Below are 22,496 nucleotides of genomic sequence, written 5' to 3' on the forward strand. Positions count from 1 at the left end.
CCTCAGATCAAGCATCCAGCCTTGCCCCCATTCATGCCTGAAGACATTTAGCCATGCTGTTAGCTGGGACCTGGCAGAAATGTCAAACTTATGGAGCAGCTTGGTCTAGGACAGGGAATGGAAAGGGAAGTGGTGAGTGAGAGACCATGTCCCACATTTGCCACTTCTATCCCTGTGCTCACTTCTCTGGAAATAAGGCTGGATTGCCAGCTGGCATCCACATGTTTGGCACCAAGATGTCCTGTGGTGCCACTGCTTCCACTGGCCTTTTGGATCGTATGGGAATGGGCTTGGATCCCTGTCCCTAAAGCACCTAACAGCCAGTGCTGATCTCCAGCCAAGCCCCCACAAAGCCATTCTGCAGGATGTCCAAACCTGCTTTTCTCAAGCCCCTCCTTTCTGCTGCTGCTTCCCTTCCCTCGTACAGTTCCCCAGCAGCCTTTGAGCCCCGATGCTGCTGAGCTCTGGGGATGCTCGGTGCTCTCCAGCTCCCACACATCCATCATCTCAGGCTCACTGGCATTTAGGAAGTTCCACAGAGCTCCCTGCCCTGCTGCTCTCTGGAAGGCCTCTGCCGGCCCAAGTTGCTCCAGGGCCCCCATGCCATGTCCAGCAAGGGGGGTGGAGGCAGCAGGGGCAGATGCACACCCTTCCTTAATATCCCATTGCCCCTGGCACAGCTAAAGAGCCAAACCAGGCCCTGTTCAAACTTCAGCGGAAGGATCACTTCCTGTCAGGGATACGCTGGGCCCTTTCTCAGCAAGGCTGGAATCAAGTACACAAGCCTTGGGTTGGACATTCTGTTTACCAAAGCTGTTGTTCATCCGCCTCCTCCTGCACCCCACGGCAAACCCAAAACAACTGCAGGTCCTGGCCCTGCTGCAAAGGCAATCGTGGGGGTGGGCTCTGGACTGCTCTCCCCATGGCCACCTGCCATCCCTTCCCTCTGGACAAAGCCATGCACGATTGCACAAAGCTGCCCAGAAGATGATGAAGTCTAGAAATAGCATCAGAGACAACTGGGCACAAGGGCATGGCTGTACAACTCAAAAGCTGACACAACCTGGAACTGACTTTGCAGGACTGCCTGTTCCAGCAAACACCTTTCTCCGTCCAAACAGGACACAGCTGACAGAAAATACCACCAAGACACAGAGATGGTTCACACATACCCGTAGTTCACTAAATGTAGAAGGATTGGTTCACAAGATTGGCCAACTTCAGCTGCTCTGACTGCCTGTTGGTGTTTTCTCAGCCATAAGACAGAGCAGGAGCCACAACAGAGCCCCAAAACCATGCAAAGACCTCCCCTGCTACTGATACACGCTGAGGACATGACGCCTGCACTACACACCCACTGCAAAGACAGCCTGAAGTGCAGTGTCCTGCTGAGCTCTCTCTTTGCTCAGCTGCTTCCCTGGGCTCACACCACAGCAAAAGCTCTCAGAGCTCTGCCTACAGCACATAAACTGGAAATCCACCAGACTGGACTTAGGCTGGTCCTTACCGTATGTCCTGTTCCCTCTGAACTCAGCTCCTGCTGTTTTCTTCTGTCATCACCATTGCCAGTGATAGTTTTCCCATTCTCCTGCTCTCCGCTACATATTTTGTTGGTGTTAGAAGAAGGAGAGCTCTTCTGGATGGGAGGCAATGGCTTGGAGGGAAGGAGCATGGAGGGAGATGCCACGGTAAACTTCTTGGCAAGAGTGTAGCCAGTCAGTCCTGCAAAATGGAGACACAAAATATAACAGAGGCCACAATGCCAACATAAAGCATCTGAAGCTACACTATTTCGCTGGAGAGAGTCCCTGGAAACTTCTAAAGAGCTGCACAGGGAAACACGCTCCTGCCAGCAGCCACTTGAGGCAGACCAGGGAGACACCCTGACCCACTTCCAGAGAGCCAGCACAGGAACAGCCTGGCCTCTGGGCTGCCCTGGGACAGCAGGGAGCCCAGAGCCCTGTGCTTTCCAGGAATGGCTCAGCTGCACACGCACCCTCCTGCTCCTCTCCCGGCCCCACAGCTGAGCAGCCCTACAGCTACATGGGGCACTGGGAGCTGCACAGCTCATTGCAGGGGGCACATGCAGGGCAGAACTGTTCCCTGGCAATGTGCCCAGGCTCTCTAGGCTGGCACAAGAGCCTTCCTCCCGCCAGAGAGCGGCCCAGCTCCCGCCTTACCTCTTTGTGAGGCTGAGCCATGCTCAGCCTTCACCGTGTCCTCCCTGGCAGTGACCCCGGGGGCAGCGCTGCTCAGCTGCCCCTGCCGGGGCTCCTGGGCCAAGGCCCCCTGAGCAGGCTGCGAGCGGAGACCTGCACTGCCAAGGCCGGGCTTCCGCACGTCAGTTGGCACCAAGCCGAAAAGTTCAGCCAGGTCCCTTGGGAACAGAGGCATCCCAGGTCCTATCACACACCATGAATTTTTTTTCTTCCTCTGGGCTTTTGTTGTAGACTCAGAAGAAGCTGTAGATCAGGTACAAGGGAAGAAGTGAGTTAGTTGAACTCCCACCTTTACAATCACCACAACTAATGGGTGAGGCACTCGAGGGGTGTTTTAATATTGAGAAGATCGCTTTGTTTTTATTTTTCATGAGACTAGCATCACTATAATTGGTCTGAACTCTATGGAGCTGGCAGGACAGGAGAGAGACATTCCACTACTTTGCTTCTGTGCTGCTCATGGCTCATCCACTAGTTGGGGATCCCTTTCCTTCCAAACAGTTGGCAACCCACAGGGGGGTCTCTAGAATTTGACAATTCCACCTAGGAAGTAATTGCTTTCCAAAGCCAGTTTTCAAGGCCTTTGTTTCTGTAACTCCCCCTCAGTTCTCGGCTGGGTTTTGTTGGTGGTTTTTATTTCTCTTTACAACAAAGGCAGTGCTGGGACACAAACAATGGCACCATGTGTTAGAAGCAAAAGAAGATTTGCAATCAAATTTAGATGTCCCCAGTATTCAAGCAGCCCATATCTGTAGGGAGCACATTGTTCATGCAAACGTTCCAGCTTTTCTCTGCTTTGTTGCTCCAGGGGTTTATTCCCTGCTTTCTCCCCTGTGGAGACACCCAAACCCAACATAAACATGACCTGCCTCAAAACATTTCTGATCTTCGCTAATCCTGACAATTCAAAATTTTCTTAATGGAAATGGCAGGGGCAGGTTAATCTGAAATGCTCTCCAACGGAGCTTTTAAAACTCAGAGAACTAATCATTCTGTACAGGCCTCCACCGATGATAAAATCATGTGGCAGCAGGGCAGTAAAAAGGAATAACTGTCTTAAATCAGGATTTTTTTCCCCTGTAGAATGGTCAGCACAATTATAAAAGCGTAACAGGTAAGCTTTAATGAGATAGCTCATTTCTAGTGCAGAATTAATCCAGCTAAAATGCCACCTTACATACTCAGCAATACTTCTCCCCAGATGCATTCAGCATTCCAGCTGCATATCAGCAATTACGGAGTCATTCCAAAGGGGCCTTGCCAAGGATTTGGCAGAACTAACCCTGAGGCAAGGGACCAGTGGATCTGATCCCTTTTTCTGCATCAGCAAAATTGTTCCTTCAAATCTCACCTCTCCTATCATTCCATGCCCAGAGATGGCAAAGGAGCAACACCACTGTCATTGAGGCTTTGAACTTGAAAGCAGGGGCTGACACACATGCACCAGACACCGCATTTTGTCTGGCACAACTCTTCTTGTCAGGGCTCAGGCAAGGCAGGGAGGGGGGACAGGGCAGAAGCCATCTCCTCCCCCAGCCTCAGCCTGCACTACTGACACGGGCAGAGAGAGTCGGGGAAGAGATTTGCCATCGTGAACCTGCCATAGGTGGCTTTAGGCCTGTGCTGTCAGAGGATGACAAACTCTGATCCTGCATAGGCTGCATCCATTTGGAAGTCTCCTTCCCCTTAATTGGAACATTAACAAGGCCTTTCTGTCTAAGGAGGTTTCCCTATTTCTCCCCATGCAAAACCAGGCAATGTCCATGAATCTCCTTCAGATCGCAAAGGCTTCAGCACAGAAACTGCCCCAAGGGAAGGTGTCCTCCTTCAAAGGCAGGAGGAAGGAGTGGGAACATTTCTCCTTTCATGCTAAATGTCTTTTTTTCTCTACTAATTATGACCTTAGAAAGGGTGCAGGGAGACGAAAGGCATGTGCAGGATGGAGAGGAATGTTTTCTTTTCCTGTGGCACATTTCCCAAGCCCCAAGGTACCAGTGCAGCTCCTGGAGTAATTTTCGCTGCACCACCGGAGCACACTCCCAGTGACCAGGCTCTGGGAGAGTCCACTGAGCCCATCAAGGAATTGAAAGGGATTCGAAGAAATTTAAAGCAGGATGGTTTTCAACCCAAATGTCCCAATGCCACCCCTGGATCAGCATTCCAATGGTCATTTTAGGGACAGACATGCCCTGTACCTACTTGCATGTTCAGAGTTCTTCTCTTTGCTTCTGCTGCTGGATCTTGGCCTTGAGAAAATGGAGGACAAAAGAACATATGAGCAGGTAGAAAGAGAAGGGCATGGAATGTGTGTAGCAACAAAGGAGGCAAACCTTCTTAGCATGGTCCCCCTGATGAAGGAGGAAATGCAACACATAAACCCAACTGCAAAACTGCAAACCAACCCAACTGCAAACCCAATTGCAAAGCTGATGAATTGTCCTTAAGCTTTCAGTTGCTGGAGTCCCACAGAGCTTGCCAAGCTCTGGCTGAAACACAGCAGTCATTCTTCAACTTGCATCAGACCTGCCCAGTTCTCTCCTTTTGGAGCCAAGTGGCTCCTACAGCCTCTGTGAAGCAGCAAGAGCTGCTGAGCTGAGACACAAGTCTGTATGGAGGGCAGCTACTTTTGTTCTCCTGACAAAGCTTGACTTTGCCTGCTCATGCCTTACACTGGTGACAGTCTCGGGCTACATGGGGTCATAGCACTGCTCTCTCCTGAGAATGACAGTACACCTGCTTGCTCTTTCAAGGACAAAAAGGCCTTTTCCAACTCAGCTGCTAGGTAAGGATATTCAGATTGCACTTTAAAAGCCCTACGGATGCTTTTCAATTGCAACTTCTGTGACTCCTTCTGTATCCTTGTCACTAGGATAAGCTTGACAGCTACATTTTCTCACACCTATATCCAAGCTAATATCTTTGCATCAGGTACAGTCCTATAACTCTTCTCTAGCACCTTGCCCTCTTTGATCTTAAGCCCAGATCGAAATACTAGACATCGATCAGATTATACATCTGTACCCCAAGTTTTATCTGGGCTCTGGTTTCACGGTGGAGGCCCAGGCACAGAGAAGTCACGCCTGACATTTACAGAAGCAGCACCTGAATTTGCAGACACCTCCTCAGTAGCCAATATTTGCCCTGCCATATTCTCATGGCTGCAGAAGTTGACAGTCAAGGATCACAGTATTCAAAGAACTGCAGTATCCAGATCCATGCAATACAGTTCCCAAATGACACCACAAACATCATAGAGGGAATCAGCAGCCAAGTCCAGCAGAGGACCTGTTCTGAGGAGCTCTTAAGCCCTGCCTCCTCTTCCCCACAACCACCTCTGCTCTTAGGGCATATGGTGTTGGGTTTGCCATTGCGCTGGATCACCACAGATGGGCAAAATGGGGAATACACGGAGGTTTGCCTAAATACATGGGAGACATGACTGTGGAAAATAACCTCACAAGACTGAAAGAGCGAGAGGAACAGCACACTGGAGCAGCAGACACCTTGGCTTACCTCATCTCCGGGGACTCCTGGAAATCCAGCTGCAGAGAGCTTGGGACAGACGCTGCCGCACTGCTCACAGGGGGACTCACTGCCTTGCGTATTGGGGGGATCAAAGGTGGTCCCAATGACCCCTTCTTCATATCCCCACCGCTGGAAAACAGCAAGGAAGCCTGCAAAGAGTAGAACACAGTACTCCTCAGATCAAGCATCCAGCCTTGCCCCCATTCATGCCTGAAGACATTTAGCCATGCTGTTAGCTGGGACCTGGCAGAAATGTCAAACTTATGGAGCAGCTTGGTCTAGGACAGGGAATGGAAAGGGAAGTGGTGAGTGAGAGACCATGTCCCACATTTGCCACTTCTATCCCTGTGCTCACTTCTCTGGAAATAAGGCTGGATTGCCAGCTGGCATCCACATGTTTGGCACCAAGATGTCCTGTGGTGCCACTGCTTCCACTGGCCTTTTGGATCGTATGGGAATGGGCTTGGATCCCTGTCCCTAAAGCACCTAACAGCCAGTGCTGATCTCCAGCCAAGCCCCCACAAAGCCATTCTGCAGGATGTCCAAACCTGCTTTTCTCAAGCCCCTCCTTTCTGCTGCTGCTTCCCTTCCCTCGTACAGTTCCCCAGCAGCCTTTGAGCCCCGATGCTGCTGAGCTCTGGGGATGCTCGGTGCTCTCCAGCTCCCACACATCCATCATCTCAGGCTCACTGGCATTTAGGAAGTTCCACAGAGCTCCCTGCCCTGCTGCTCTCTGGAAGGCCTCTGCCTGCCCAAATTGCTCCAGGGCCCCCATGCCATGTCCAGCAAGGGGGGTGGAGGCAGCGGGGGCAGATGCACACCCTTCCTTAATATCCCATTGCCCCTGGCACAGCTAAAGAGCCAAACCAGGCCCTGTTCAAACTTCAGCGGAAGGATCACTTCCTGTCAGGGATACGCTGGGCCCTTTCTCAGCAAGGCTGGAATCAAGTACACAAGCCTTGGGTTGGACATTCTGTTTACCAAAGCTGTTGTTCATCCGCCTCCTCCTGCACCCCACGGCAAACCCAAAACAACTGCAGGTCCTGGCCTTGCTGCAAAGGCAATCGTGGGGGTGGGCTCTGGACTGCTCTCCCCATGGCCACCTGCCATCCCTTCCCTCTGGACAAAGCCATGCACGATTGCACAAAGCTGCCCAGAAGATGATGAAGTCTAGAAATAGCATCAGAGACAACTGGGCACAAGGGCATGCCTGTACAACTCAAAAGCCGACACAACCTGGAACTGACTTTGCAGGTCTGCCTGTTCCAGCAAACACCTTTCTCCGTCCAAACAGGACACAGCTGACAGAAAATACCACCAAGACACACAGATGGTTCACACATACCCGTAGTTCACTAAATGTAGAAGGATTGGTTCACAAGATTGGCCAACTTCAGCTGCTCTGACTGCCTGTTGGTGTTTTCTCAGCCATAAGACAGAGCAGGAGCCACAACAGAGCCCCAAAACCATGCAAAGACCTCCCCTGCTACTGATACACGCTGAGGACATGACGCCTGCACTACACACCCACTGCAAAGACAGCCTGAAGTGCAGTGTCCTGCTGAGCTCTCTCTTTGCTCAGCTGCTTCCCTGGGCTCACACCACAGCAAAAGCTCTCAGAGCTCTGCCTACAGCACATAAACTGGAAATCCACCAGACAGGACTTAGGCTGGTCCTTACCGTATGTCCTGTTCCCTCTGAACTCAGCTCCTGCTGTTTTCTTCTGTCATCACCATTGCCGGTGACAGTTTTCCCATTCTCCTGCTCTCCGCTACATATTTTGTTGGTGTTAGAAGAAGGAGAGCTCTTCTGGATGGGAGGCAATGGCTTGGAGGGAAGGAGCATGGAGGGAGATGCCACGGTAAACTTCTTGGCAAGAGTGTAGCCAGTCAGTCCTGCAAAATGGAGACACAAAATATAACAGAGGCCACAATGCCAACATAAAGCATCTGAAGGTACACTATTTCATTGGAGAGATTCCCAGGTAACTTCTAAAGAGCTGCACAGGGAAACACGCTCCTGCCAGCAGCCACTTGAGGCAGACCAGGGAGACACCCTGACCCACTTCCAGAGAGCCAGCACAGGAACAGCGTGGCCTCTGGGCTGCCCTGGGACAGCAGGGAGCCCAGAGCCCTGTGCTTTCCAGGAATGGCTCAGCTGCACACGCACCCTCCGGCTCCTCTCCCGGCCCCACAGCTGAGCAGCCCTACAGCTACACGGGGCACTGGGAGCTGCACAGCTCATTGCAGGGGGCACATGCAGGGCAGAACTGTTCCCTGGCAATGTGCCCAGGCTCTCTAGGCTGGCACAAGAGCCTTCCTCCCGCCAGAGAGCGGCCCAGCTCCCGCCTTACCTCTTTGTGAGGCTGAGCCATGCTCAGCCTTCACCGTGTCCTCCCTGGCAGTGACCCCGGGGGCAGCGCTGCTCAGCTGCCCCTGCCGGGGCTCCTGGGCCAAGGCCCCCTGAGCAGGCTGTGAGCGGAGACCTGCACTGCCAAGCCTGGGGGTCTGCACAGCATCCTTGCAGCCAGGCAGGGGAGGGAGGGCACCAGGGTGGGGAGGCCACACAGGGCCCTCCTTAGGCATGGTCTCCATCCACTTCTTCCTTGAGGCTTTGTCTTCAGAAGAAGCTGTAGATCAGGTACAAGGGAAGAAGTGAGTTAGCTGAACTCCAGCCTTTGATATCTACTCATTGAATGGGTGAGGCATCCAAGGATTTCTTAAGTATTGAGAAGTTTGCTTTGTTTTTATCTTTCATGAAACTAGCATCGCTGTGATTGTTCTTAACAGTATGGACCTGGCAAGCCTGAAGGGCAAGGTGGAAGGCTGCAATGATAAGAGGGGAAAAAACCCATTCCTTCTTGAGACTGGGCTTCTGTGCATACCAAGTACAGACCCAGTCCTGACTGCTGTTCCTGCAAACCAGCAAGACCTCTCAGCAAGCAGGCAGGCCTTGCTGGTGTTTTAACAGCACTGTTATAACATCCTCAGGGGTCGAGCTGATCAGCCAGCAGACGAAGAAGGGGAAATTTATTTTTAGTGAGACCTGACATTGATGGCAAAGATAGAAACAGGCCTTGCATCTTATGACCATGTCCACTTTGTGGTCTGCTGTGGCCACAGTCCCTGTCCTGACTGGCAGTATGAGTCATTTGGCTACTGAGAAAAAGGAGAAAGCAGAGTAAACCAAGGACAGAATGTTGTGATGCCTTGGGCATCCTTGCAGGATCATCTGTACCTGTCAGCCACCTACTCTGACACAGAGCCAGCACTGACCACCATCGACCAGTTTTCCCTGAAATCTGCTGGGATTTTTTTCCATTTGGCCGAGGCCTTTCATCTCCATTCTATCCTCACCTTTTTCTTCAGCGGTCTTTCCTTTTCCAGTGAAGTCCATGTTCGAACCCGTGCTTCTGCCTCGCAGAAGTATCTGGGTTTGAATTTGGGAACGCTCTCGGCGTAGACAGCGACGGGAGCTTGGTACCCAGCCTTAGAACAAGGTCGGGGGACTCCAATCGCCAGCAGTCGGCGCAGAGAGGCAGAGCCGGACGCGTCTCCTGCCGCTGTGCCTGTGACACCCGCGACCTTCACAACCTCAGCGCGGGGCTGCCCCTTTGTGACACGCTCGCCCGTGGTTCTCTCGTTTCCATGGCCGCAAAACCCCCATCCCAACACCATCCCCTTCCCTTCCCAAGGGCAGCCAGCCCTAAGCCCCAGCAGGCTAGGCCTGTGGGTTTGACACTGTCTAGGAGGAAAGGCACTTTCCAAAGCTACTTCTCAAGGCATTTATTTTTGTAACTCCCACTCAGATCTGGGCTGGGTTTTGCACTTTTTGGATTTGATTTTTTCTGTTCACATCAAACGAAGGGCTGGCACATGAACAGTGGTACCCCATGTTAGAAGTTGAAGAAGCTTTGCACTCTCCATTAGATATCCCCAGTATTCAAGCAGCCCATATCTGTAGGGAACAAATTGGCCTATCCAAACAATCCACTTTTGCTCTACTTCATTTTTCTAGGGGTTTATTCCCTGCTTTCCTTCCTGCAGAGACACCCAAACCCAACATAAACATGACCTGCCTCAAAATATTTCTGATCTTGGCTAATCCTAACAATTGAAAATCTACCTAATGGAAAAACCACTGGGCAGGTCATTCTGAAATGCTCTCCAACAGAGCTCCTAAAACTCAGAGAACTAATCATTCTCTACAGTCCTCCACCGATGATAAAATCATGTGGCAGCCAAGCGGTAAAAAAAAAGAATAACTTTCTGAAATCAGGATTTTTTTCCCCCTGTAGAACATTACAGTTACATTACCTACACACTCCTAGTCCAGAATTAATCCAGCAAAAATGCCACCTTACATACTCAGCAATACTTCTCCCCAGATGCATTCAGCATTCCAGCTGCATATCAGCAATTACGGAGTCATTCCAAAGGGGCCGTGCCCAGGATTTGGCAGAACTAACCCTGAGGCAAGGGATCAGTGGGTCTCATCCCTTTTTCTGCATCAGCAAAATTATTTGTTCAAATCTCATCTTTCCCATCTATTAAAGGAAGCTTTGCCCCCTGCAATAGATGCTCCCAGTATTCAGCGGGCCGATATGATCCGTGTGTCTGTAGGGTGTAAATTGGCCATGCAAATGTTCTCCTTCCTTGTGGCAGGGGTTCATTCCTGCTTTCTTTCCTGCAGACACACCCAAACCCAACATTAACATCACCTGCCTCAAAACAATTCTCATCTTGGCTGTCCCTGAACATTCAAAACTATACACAGAGCGTTTCCCTGTCCCCCGGGACAGGCTCTAAGGCTGGGCTCTCACTTGCACGGAATGAAGAAGAGCTGCTGCACTTGCCAGCGGCTCTGGGGTCTCGCGATCAGCGCTTTGAGTGCAGCTTTTGTACCCACTCTGCCTCCCTGAGCCGAGCAGCATTCCTGGGCATCGGCACCGCCGCTGCAGGCCAACATCCTCCGGGCACAGCTGCAGGAAGGAGATTGCAACGAGTCCTGGCTGAAGGAGTCTCCAGTCTGCTGCAGCCCTTCACCTGGGGCGGAATTGTCTTGTGCCGCCATGGGGGGAGCAAAGGGGCGATGGGCTCTGTGCAGATGAGGGTCTCCTCGGTGTGCTGCTGGTCGCTGGGCCCCACACAGCTGCTGGTGCGTTGCCCCACAGCATCAGGAGCCTGCATGGAAAAATAACACTGCCAGTGCAAGTGACAGCCACCCATCCCTGCCATGGCCCTGCCCACAAGGCGTCCTGCCTACCAAACTGCTGGAGTCAGGTCATGTTAGAGCAACATAAAAAATGTTCAAATGATGCATTTTGCACATTCTGTCAAAATCATGGCCATACAGTCCACATGTTGGAGGCAGACTGCTGTCAGCAGAATGGGGGAAGCCCCAGCAGCTGCTCTCCCCATGGCAGGATGCCCATGGCAGCAGAGGCAAGTCTCTGACCTTGCCCACTGCAGTGGGACCCAGGACAGTGCTTTGGAGTTGTTCCCACGGAACTCAGGCTGCTGCTACAGCAGCAACATCACTTCACACATTTGATAACAAAGAGTTGGAATGGCACACAGGACTTGCCCCAAGAGCTACAAATAAAAGGCGGGGTGGTTAGAAGAGTTTGCTCCTTTTTAATACAAGCAGGCCTGGATTTAAGCAGGGACACTGGGCTAATCATACTGGGGACTGCTTTATAAGCCTTGTCTCTAGCAATTCCCACCAGCCTGCAAGATTTTGTCAGTAGAAAGGGGTAGCTAAGGTTTTACAGCACATCCATGAGCAAGTCTGGGCCAGAACTCAAAAGCACAAGACAAATACTCCCAAATCTGCCCCCCATGGGGAAAGGAAGCAGAAAAGCAGATGAAACAAGTGCCATTGAAGCTAAATTGCCTGCATTTATCTTCTGGTCCAACCTTTCTGTACAAAATCTCCTCAATTCAAACACACAGCTTAAGATCAAGGAATAAAAGTGTTTCGAGAGCATTTAAAGCCTGATTCCTCTTACTTGCACGGAAAGGTAGATGCTAAATTCCTTAAGAACACAAATGTGGGTCTGTTTGGGACTGCATCCTTCAAAACAAGGAATGGAGGTTTAGAATCACAGAACTGTTTCCATTGGGAAAGACCTTTAAGATCACAGAGTCCCCCCAATAACCTGAGGCCGCTAACACTGCCAAGGCCACCACTAAAGCATATCCCAGGACGGGATGCCATTGGCCTTCTTGGCCACCTGGGCACACGCTGGCTCACGTTCAGCCACTGCCAAGCAGCACCCTCAGCTCCTTTTCTGCTGGGCAGCTTTCCAGCCACTCTGCCCCCGGCCTGTAGCCTTCCGTGGGGTTGTTGTGGCCCAAGTGCAGGACGGGACACTTCACCTTGTTGAACCTCATACAACTGACCTCAGCCCATGATCCAGCCTGGCCAGATCTCTCTGTAGAGACTTCCTACCCTCCAGCAGATCAACGCTCCCACCCAGCTTGGCGTCATCTGCAAACTGGCTGAGATGCCCTTGATCCTCTCCTCCAGATCATTGATAAAGATATGAAACACGACTGGCCCCAGTGCTGAGCCCTGGGGAACACCACTTGGGACCAGCCACCAACTGCATTTAATTCCATTTAATTCCACCACTCCCTGGGCCCGCCCATCCTGACAGTCTTCACCCAGGGAAGGAAGAGTGCATTAAGTACTTCAGGCTTTTCTTCATGCTTTGTTCTATGTTTCCCCCCACATCCAGTAAAAGGCAGAGATTCTCCTCAGCCCTCCTTTTGTTGCTGTTGTATTTACAGAAATAGTTCTACTCTCTTTTGCAAGTTTCTAGGAAGAAATTCTTTACTGGGAGGCTGCTGAGGTACAGGGAACAAGTTACCCAGAGAAGCTGTGGATGCCCCAAGCCTGGAAGCATTCAAGGCCAGGTTGGATTGAGCCCTGAGCAACCTCGTCTAGTGGAAGATGTCCCTGCCCACAGCCAGGGCTTTGGAAGTAGAAAATCTCTCAGGATCTTTCCAATATAAATCATTCTGTGATTCTATGATTTCCCAGGAGGAGTCACATTAAATATGGGCGTTGTTTCCGGTTTCTCTCCCCACTTGCAGGTGGCCATCAAGCGAGTGTCCCGCGATCGCATCCCGGAGTGGGCGCTCCCCACCCCCCGCCCCAAAGAGACCAAAGCATCCCCCACAGCCCCACGGTGCTGCACCAGATCCCGGGCACATGGCCTCCTCCAGTCCTTGGCGGCCTCGGGGAGGCTCCAGAGCCCTGTGTGCGGGACAGCTGCTGCAGCACCCACCGCTGTGCCTGGGGGCAAACAGCGCCCAAGGAGCGGCTGCGCAAGTTCAGAGTCTGAAGCAGAATCCCCGGTGCACGCAAGTGAGAGCTGGGATTTCAGGGGCTGCCAGGAGACGCTGAATTCCTCTCCTCGCTGCCCTTTCTAGCCACAGCCATGCTGATGCAATTGGAAGAATTGCCCCTGCCCAGGCAGCTCTCAGGTAGAAGACTGGCTTTTGCTCCTCATGTTTCTGAGGGGCTAGCTGCCAATTCCTCAGGTTTTCCTTCCAATTAATACGGGGTTATGACTATTTTTACTAGTTTATTACTAGTTTATTTCTAGTTTTACTTCCTGCAGCTCCCTGTGAGCGAGGAAGCACCACAAACCCTCTCCCTCAAAGCCTTGAGGTACTGCCCAAGCAGAACTTTTTCATGCTCTTTCCTCCTGGTGATTTTATAATCTCGTCCACAGTCTGAAAGCAAACTGATGCCGTAGGCAAAAGCTTGACCTTGGAACCCTAGGGCACTTTCTGTGCGTGTGTTTGTGTCCCCACGGCCTTCGGGTGAGCCTGGTGAGGCCGAGGCCTGGGGCCCTCAAGATGGCGCCGGGGAGCCCCCGGGGCAGCGGGGCGGGGCGGCAGAGGGTGGATTTCCCCCGAGCGAGGGAGCGAGGGAGCGAGGGAGCGGCGGGGAAAGGCGCGGGGAGCAGGGGAGGCACAAAGGCCCCGGCTCTCTGGCAAGCGGGCGGCCAGTCGCCAACTGCTGGCTCCCGGAGCCGCTGGCAGGGCCGTGTCTCCTCCACGCCGGTGACACTGCACCTGCAGCGCTGCATCCGGCTCTGCCGGGCTCCCCAGCACGGACGGCAAGGACACGGACGGGCTGGAGCACGTGCGGACGGGGGACACCGAGATTTAGCGAGCGCTGGAGCACCTCTCCTGCAAGGAAAGGCTGAGACAGCTGGGCTTGTTCAGCCAGCAAAAGACACTTAGGCTTAGGCTCGACGGAACCGTGGCCTTCCAGGACCTGACGGCAACCTACAAGAAAGCTGGAGAGGGACTTTGGACAAGGGCAGGCAAGGACAGGACAAGGGAGAATGGATCCAAACGGAAAGAGAGTAGGTTTAGATGAGGTATTCAGAAAAATGACTCTCGTGGCACAGGTTGCCCGGAGAAGGTGTGGCTACCCCCTCCCTGGCAGTGTTCAAGGCCAGGCTGGATGGAGCTCTAGACAAGCCCTTGGTCCAGTGCCAGGGGTCCCTAGCCACAGCAGGGGGGCTTGCAACGACGTGATCTTTCAGGTCCCGTCCAAGCCAAACCATGCCGTGACTCCGTGATTCTGGGATACTTCCCCTCCTCATCCTCTGGCAGAAAAAGAAGCTTGGGACCAAGTTCCACATTGCAGACTCTGTCTTTTGGCAGCCTGCAACTGTCTCAACAGAGGATGAAAAGAGATGACATTACTGACACGATTTATCTTTTCTACCTGAAAATTAAAGGCTCCACTCCTGTCCACTCTCGCACAACCATCAGGACAGGGAACTCTTCCCGGTGAAATGCTTCATCTCACCCAAGGAAGAAGAAAGCTACAAGCCCACACTTTTCTTTATTTCTGTATTGATTTATTAGGTTATTTCTTTCACGGGCATTTATTTCTTTGTTTGCTTCTTCCCTTCCGCGGGGCGCGCGCCGGCTCCTCCGGTGGGCTCGTGCAGGGAACGGACGAACGGAACGGCCGCGCGCTCCGGCGGCTCAGCGGCAGCAGCAGCGGCAGCAGCAGCGGCAGCAGCGCCTCTCTCGATCGGTTTTCCACTCGGATTTCCGCTCGCTCTCCGTCCCCTTCTCCCTCTCACACTCCACTCACTCCCGTCCCGTCCCTGTCTCCGCCTCTCCCAGCGCGGCTCATGCCGCGTCCCGCGGGCCGCCCCTCTGCGGGGCCGCCCCGTGCCCGCCGCGGTGCCGCCTCCGCCGGGCTCTCTCCGTCCTGGCAGCGGCTCTGGTGCTGGCGGAGCAGCACGCTCTTTTGGCTCCGCCTGGCGCGGGCCCTGGCCCGGCCCCGGCCGAGGCCCCTCCCGCGGCTCCGCCCGGAGCCGCCCCGCTGCCGCCCCTCGGCGGGGCCGCCCCCTGCCCGCCCCTGCCCGGCCCGCCGCGGTGCCGCCTCCGCCGGGCTCTCTCCGTCCTGGCAGCGGCGCCGCTGGAAGTGCCGCTCGCTCTGGTGCTGGCGGAGCAGCACGCTCTTTTGGCTCCGCCTGGCGCGGGCCCTGGCCCGGCCCCGGCCCCGAACGAGGCCCCTCCGGCGCTTCCGCCCGGAGCCGCCCCGCTGCCGCCCGGCTCCCGCCCCGTCCCCGGCAGCGTCGTCCGCAGCATCGCCGGCAGCTTCCCCGCTCCGAACTCCGCCGCTCGTCAGCTCGGCCGCCGGCCCCGGGGCGGCTCGGGAAGCAGCAGCGCCCGGGGGCCCCGGGCAGAATGCCGAGAGCGCGGTGCCGCCCGCACGGGCGGAGAAGCCTCCCCTGGAGCAGCTCTACCGGCAGGGCCCGCTGCTGGGGAGCGGCGGCTGCGGCAGCGTTTACTCCGGGACCCGGCTCGCCGACGGCGCCCCGGTAAGAGTGGGGCCGGGTCGGAGGGGGGCGGCGGGCGGCGGGCGACGGGCGACGGGCGACGAGCTCAGCCCGCCGCTCGCCTTGACTTGCAGGTGGCCATCAAGCGAGTGTCCCGCGATCGCATCCCGGAGTGGGCGCGGCTGGTGAGTGAAAGCCGGCGGGGCGTGGCGGGCGGGGCTAGGGCGAGGCCCGGGAGGGTGGGAGCCGGGACGCTGCGAGGGGAGCGAGCGTGCAGTGAGCGGGGGCCGCGGAGCGTCCCGGGCCGGGCAATGGCGAGCGGCGCTGGGGCCGGGCCGGGGTGCCGAAGGCTCGGCGCAGCATCGGCCCCGCTGACGGCATCGCGGTCCCCCCCGCAGCACAACGGCGCCCTTGTGCCCCTGGAGCTGGCGCTGCTCTGGATGGTGTCGCGCCCTGGCTTCCGCGGCGTGGTGCGGCTCCTGGACTGGTTCGAGCTGCCCGACGGCTTCGCGCTGGTCACGGAGCGTCCGGAGCGCTGTCAGGACCTCTGGTACTTCCTGGAGGAGCGGGGCTTCCTGACGGAGCCCGTGGCGCGGGGGCTGTTCCGCCAGGTGCTGGAGGCCGTGCGGCACTGCACCAGCCGCGGCGTCCTGCACCGCGACATCAAGGCCGAGAACGTCCTCGTCGACCTGGCCACCGGCGAGGCAAAGCTCATCGACTTCGGGTGTGGCACGGTCCTCCAGGACACCTTCTACACCCGAATGTCAGGTGAGCCCGAAGGCGGGGCCCAGCCGGGCAGCAGAGATTCCCCCCTTTGCTGACAGAGGGGGAAGAGGGAGGGAGCGAGGGGAAATCCTTCTGCAGCCGGCTGCAGCCAAGTTGCTTTCCGGCGGGGCGAGGGCTGCCTGTTGTGGAACGGGAGCTGGCTGGGAGGGAGCAGCACTCATCAGGGCCTGATGAGCTGCGCCCGTGTCCCGTAGGCACGCCGGAGTACAGCCCGCCGGAGTGGATCCTCTTTGGCTGCTACCATGGCCAGCCAGCCACCATCTGGTCCCTGGGCATCCTGCTCTATGAGCTGGTCTGTGGGCACCTTCCTTTCAACACGGATGAGGACATCATCCGGGGCCAGCTCTTCTTCCCGCCCCGGGTGTCTCAAGGTGGGGATGCGCCTTCACGGCACGGGGGGAGGGGGGGAAGGACGTGGTTGGCAGAGGGCAGGTGGCACACAGGCGTCCTGCTCTTGCAGCTAGGGAGGAGGCTGATCTGCTGGGGTTAGCTGGAGGAGGTGGCACGTGTGCCTCTGGGCTGCTCTCGTCCGAAAGGGAGGATCGACGGGAAGGTTGGGGTGCAGCTTCCGAGCGCTCCTAGTGTGGCCTGGGCACCGTGGAATCTGGGAGAGCAGGGGCAGGAGCCTTGTCCCGCTGAGCAGCGTTTTCCCGTTTCTCTCCCCAGAGTGCCAGCACCTCATCCGGTGGTGTTTATCCATGGACCCCGCGCACAGGCCGTCCTTGGAAGACCTGTTTGAGCATTCTTGGCTGCAGGACCGTCACCTGGCCCAGGAGACAGCAGAGATCCATCCCTCTGCACAGTAGGATCCAGGAGCCCAGCAAGCACCAGCTGCACGCGTCTCGGGGCGCTCGAAGAAAACGGCAGAGCGTTTCCCTGCGGCCGTGGCACGGAGGAGAGAGCGCAGCCGAGGAGATGCTTCCGCTGGTCCTCGGCGCCTTGTGGAGGAAGCGGCTCAGTGCTCCCCATCCTATTGGAGAAGTCGTGGCAGTGCGGTGAAGTTGCCACGGACTGGAAAAGGGGAAACATCCCCCTGCAGCTCAATGGCATCGTGATGTCCCCGCAAGCCGAGGCACTGCCGGGGTGTTCTTCTGGAGCACGACCTGGAGCCGGACAACACCGTCCTCAAGCTGGCCGCTGGCGGGGCAAAGCCGGTTGGCTTTGGTTGCGACCCCTTCCTGGAGGACACGCTCTGCGCCCCGACGGAATCAAGATGAGTCCACAGCCGGCAGAGGGGTGGGGGGATGCTCGTGGTTCCAGGCGTGGCAGGGCTCGGCCGGGCCAGGCGCCGGAGCTTCCCCGCTTGGCGGCGCCGGGGAATATTAACTTTTCCGCCGGCCGCCAAGTTGCTTTTTGGCGGGACAGGGCACGGATGCTGTGCAGGGGGAGCCAGCGCCCGGCCTTGCTGACAGCTTCTGCCACCCAGCCTGGCCCGGGCTGGGGCGGGGGGAGCCAGCCTGGCAAAAGCATCCGTCCGTAGGGACGGGGGGCAGCAGAGGGGGGCGGGTTCCGAAGGCGTGCCCCAGCTGGTCTGCTTTGCGGGCCCTTGAGGAAGGGGTGGGCTTACGCGTGGGAAAGGTGGGGTTTTTCCCCAGCCGTGGAGAGCCTTAATGCTTGCATGGAGTGCTCAGACCCTCCCCAGGCCCGTGATACGGTGATAACCTTTGACGCTTTTTCTTGCTTCCAGGTCTTGTTTTGAATTGACTTTCATGCAATCGTTCTTTGCTTTTTCCAGGAAGATTGCACCGGGTGCCCGGACCGCATGGGGAAGCGCTGGCCTCCTGTGTGTGGAGTGCGTCCGGTGCCGGCGCTACCCCGGGGGGCCGCGGTCTGCAGGGCCATCGCCTTCAAGACGGACGAGGACCTCGTGCGGGATCGGCTCCTCTCCTGGCAGCAGGTCTCCAGAGGTGGGTACCCGGCTTCACAGCAACGGGTGGCAGAAGGGCTTCCGGCAGACGGCAGCGGGCACACGAGCATCCCGCTCTTGCAGCTGCTGAGGAGACTGCTCTGCCGTGTTTAAGTGGAGGAGGTGGAACGTGGCCTGCCATGCTGCTCTCCTCTAGAAACGGAGAATTGGCACTGCCAGCAGCCTGGCCCGGGCACAGGCCGTGCTGGGACAGGGGGGACAGGAGCCCTGTCCGGCTGACCGCGGCTTTCTGGTTTCTCTCCCCAGGGTGCCAGCACCTCAGGCACGGAAGCAGCACCGCTCGGCCTGCGAATCTGGGAGGGCTGGAGGGCGGCGGGTGTTAATTTGCTGTCAAAAATAAATCTTGTTCTTGTCGTTGTCATCGGAGCCTTTCTTTCATCCTTTTCCAAGCTTTTGGTCCCCTTCCTCCAGGGCAATCTTTTTGTGTCCTTCCTCAGCCACTCGGTGGCCTTTGGCAGGGGGGGTTAAGCAACGCGAAAATTTCAACAACAGCTCCTGTTGCCAACGGCAGCAGCCCCTTCGAGAAGCCGGAGCTGCCAGCCAGGCCCGCGTGTGCTTTGGAAAGGGGAGCGGTTTGCAGGGACGCAGTGGTCGCCCCGCTGCAAAAGCTGGGAGGAAATCAGAAGCGGCAAAATGCCATTTCGGCTCAAGCCCCGCCCAAATACTTCTTCATCTTTCCCCTCTGCTCCAAGATAGACAGGCAGGGCTGGACTCCGGCAAGGTTCCAAGTTCTTTGTGCTCCCTGGCATCAAAGGGATCACGATGGAAACTCTCGTAGGCAGTGACTGCGGTACAGCTCCTGAAGGAAAAAAGGGAGTGTCACGAGATGGGACATCCTTCTTGTCTCCTTTGTCTCCCCAGGAGCCCCTGAGAAAGAGAAATGCCTGCAAGGGCTTTATCTGACTCCTTCCCAGCCAGCCCTTCCCTCCTCGCTCCCGGGTCTCGTTTGCTCCGCAGGCCTCATTAGCTCGCTAAACTCAGAGGAGCCCCGGTAGGAAAAATCGCTGCCTGGCGTGGCGCTGGTTGATCCCTGTCTCATCTTGATTCCATTTGCCCTGCTCCCCAACCTCCCCCCCAAAGAGACCAAAGCATCCCCCACAGCCCCACGGTGCTGCACCAGATCCCGGGCACGTGGCCTCCTCCAGTCCTTGGCGGCCTCGGGGAGGCTCCAGAGCCCTGTGTGCGGGACAGCTGCTGCAGCACCCACGGCTGTGCCTGGGGGCAAACAGCGCCCAAGGAGCGGCTGCGCAAGTTCAGAGTCTGAAGCAGAATCCCCGGTGCACGCAAGTGAGAGCTGGGATTTCAGGGGCTGCCAGGAGACGCTGAATTCCTCTCCTCGCTGCCCTTTCTAGCCACAGCCACGCTGATGCAATCGGAAGAATTGCCCCTGCCCAGGCAGCTCTCAGGTAGAAGACTGGCTTTTGCTCCTCATGTTTCTGAGGGGCTAGCTGCCAATTCCTCAGGTTTTCCTTCCAATTTCTGGAGGAAAAACTCTGTGTCACTTGGCTGCGTGTGTTTGCTTAGCTGTGGTTTAAATCCCAGCTTAGTAAAGCCTGGGAAGGCTGGCATGTGTCAGGGAAAACTAGTCTGTGAGCTTATGGGGTTTCCTGCCATCACCAGCAGAGTGATGTGTCCTTTGGGGATTCCTCTGGAGACAAAATTAGGCATCTGCTCCCTCCTGCAATATTCTCTTAGATCTTTCTAAAATATCCTAGAAAAGACAGTGAAACTTCATGTCTACTTGCACACCCACTGTTTGAATAGGGGCATTTTTGTCTCTCCGCTAAGTCATTGCTCTTGCACATCAGAAACAGGAACACCAACAAACGGGAATGACGCATGATCCTCCTGCTGGTGCCTCAGAATACTGGTAAGTGCAGATCTGGGTACCAAGATTAACATTTAATTAGCATTTCATGCTCCTTCAAGATACCCAGATCTCAGGGCATTTTGTTTCCAAGCTGCAGCTATACCGTCACTCTCTGGGGAAGAACAGTCAATAGGAAACAGCGACTGCCAGTATTGCAAAAGTGTGGGGCAAAACCTGAAGTGTCTGTGTGAAAAGGTGAGTGGGAAGAGTGTAATTCCCACAGCCAAAGCTTAATTAGGGCAGCAGGATCACTTCTTTACTGCATGGCTGCAAGATGATCATTAGGGACCTCCTTTTTGTATCTCATGCAGGAAAGGAGCTCTTAATAATACCCTGCTACTGAAACCCACACTGGGGTGTAGCTCTGTAGTGGTTCCCAATGAAGCAGATTGCCTGCTTTGTCACTGCCAGCCCTGTGACCCTGCGAGGGACCACAGTTCATCCCACACATGTTCTGTCTCCAGGAAAAGCTTGCCTTGGCTTATTAGAGGGGAAAAAACCAGAAGAATAATAAAATGGACAATTAATCTGGTCACTTTGGAGGACATGCTCATGCTTTCACATGGCAGCCTTGTACCGGCTTGTTAGTCATCGTGAAACATATCCATAGAAAAAACTCCGATCCTATACTACATCTGAATGAAATTCCTTCAGATTATTAAGATTTCTGTTGTCAGGACCAGGATAAAACCCTTCCAACACTCACTTGCAGCTGTCCTGGACTTCTGCAGTCCTTTATGGAAACCTGCTGTAGGTACAGTGTCTGGAGTTGGTTTGGGCCTTTATGAAAGATGTGTGGAACACTATGCAGGGCTCTCCTAGGAGAAAACTGTTTGTCCAAGACCGGGGACATCGTGCCTGCAGAAGTGGAGTGGTCCCGCTCCCAGCCCAAGAGTCTGTGAGCTGAGCCACACTGGGGAGAAAAGACACCGAGGGGCACCAGCCCAGCCACTTCACCTGCCATGACCGTTCTGCGGAGCTCTGCCGTGGGGGGGAAGTCGACGCTGGGCGAGCCACCGAGCTTTCATCTGCTGCTAGAACTACTCCGTGATAGCTCCTGTTTTTCCCGAGAGAGAAGCCGGCGCCATCTTGTAACGCGTGTCATGGGCGGGTTTTCCTCTGGCATTTTGGGTCTTTGTTCCAGTGGGAGGACGGTGAGGTCTGGCAGTTTGATATCTACAAGTTACTTACTTATTTTTCCTTGCCTTGTGGGCATTCTGTTTGTTAATAAAGTGTTGGGTTTTTTCCACTTTCATCTATTAGTATTCATTTCCTATTGCTGGAAAGGGATTGTTGGAACAGTTTAGAGGAGACAACTTATTCCAGACTGCCCTAAGTTTTCTCAAACTGAGACAGATGGCTTCACATAGGAACAACCCCAAGGCTGCTGAGAGGAAGGCACGGAGGAAGACAAACCTAGTTGTACCGGTTTGGCCAAATTTTGAAATATATCCCCTGAGAGAAGGCAGGTCACCACCCCTCCCCCACCAGCTTCAGGAAAAAATAAATTTTCCTCAAAGGAAAGGGAAAGAGATAAAAATTATTTCTTTAACAAACACACGGGAAAAGGAAAATAATGCTAAATAATAAAAATCTCTCGCTGTGGAGAAAAAACCTGGGAAAGTGTTAAGAGCTCTCCCTTTGGTCTCCTCGGAGCTGGGACTTGGCCCAGGGCCAGGCCCTCTGTGCTCGATGGAAAGTCCTCTCGACGTGCACTGATATTGAAGCAGTCCAGTAGAAAAGAGAGAAAATCTGAAATTCCAGGGAAGGAAAAAATGTTCAACTCTCAGTCTCTCTCTGGAGAAAAAGAAACTGAACAACTGGCCAAAAACTGACCGGGCAGCCGCGAGCCGGGTGCCTCCTCCCTCCCCTGCCACAGCTGGAAAAAAAGTCGCTATCTCTGTGTGACCTTGAACAAGCTGCAAACTGCTTTGAAAAAGTTTTGCTCAGTTTTTCCTTCCCCTTCTCAGGCTCAGTTTAAAGGCATAAAAAGGCACAAAAATTAATTTCTGGGCATAGGGCAGCGATAAGGAATACACATCATAAAGTCACCCCAAGACACTAGTATTTCTGAGGGAAATTTTTTTACACCAAACCACCTGGAGTCATCAAACAGCTGACCTGGCGTTTCGAGACATGGGCCAAGGGGGAACCTTTCAGTGTGTTTGGTCAAGGCCGGGCTATGCTCAAGGCAAAGGTGTGTCAGTGTACTCGGCTCCTTCTCTCCTCATGGTGTCCGGCAGGCACAGGAGCCCACAGCTCCTGCAGAAACCATCACGGCACTCCGTGGGAGCAAACTTGTGTCCAGTCCTCACACAGAGCTCTGGTGTCCAGCACTGCACC

General features: G+C 54.9%; 2 protein-coding genes across 2 annotated transcripts in view; both read left to right on the top strand.

Moving 5' to 3' along the window:
* LOC138107669 (TOG array regulator of axonemal microtubules protein 2-like) overlaps window positions 1-22,496 on the top strand; it is a 95,469-nt gene that overhangs the window by 40,531 nt on the left and 32,442 nt on the right. The gene's annotated exons all lie outside the window — the stretch shown is intronic.
* On the top strand, window positions 15,163-18,421 carry LOC138108825 (serine/threonine-protein kinase pim-1-like; the record flags this gene model as incomplete). The annotated part of the gene is made up of 5 exons (XM_069011984.1): window positions 15,163-15,612; window positions 15,705-15,755; window positions 15,969-16,338; window positions 16,551-16,727; window positions 17,023-18,421. Coding segments are annotated over 5 exons (1,188 nt in total), but the record flags the coding sequence as incomplete, so codon positions are not given.

This window comes from Aphelocoma coerulescens, chromosome 3, assembly GCF_041296385.1.
Source record: "Aphelocoma coerulescens isolate FSJ_1873_10779 chromosome 3, UR_Acoe_1.0, whole genome shotgun sequence".
NCBI lineage: Eukaryota > Metazoa > Chordata > Aves > Passeriformes > Corvidae > Aphelocoma > Aphelocoma coerulescens.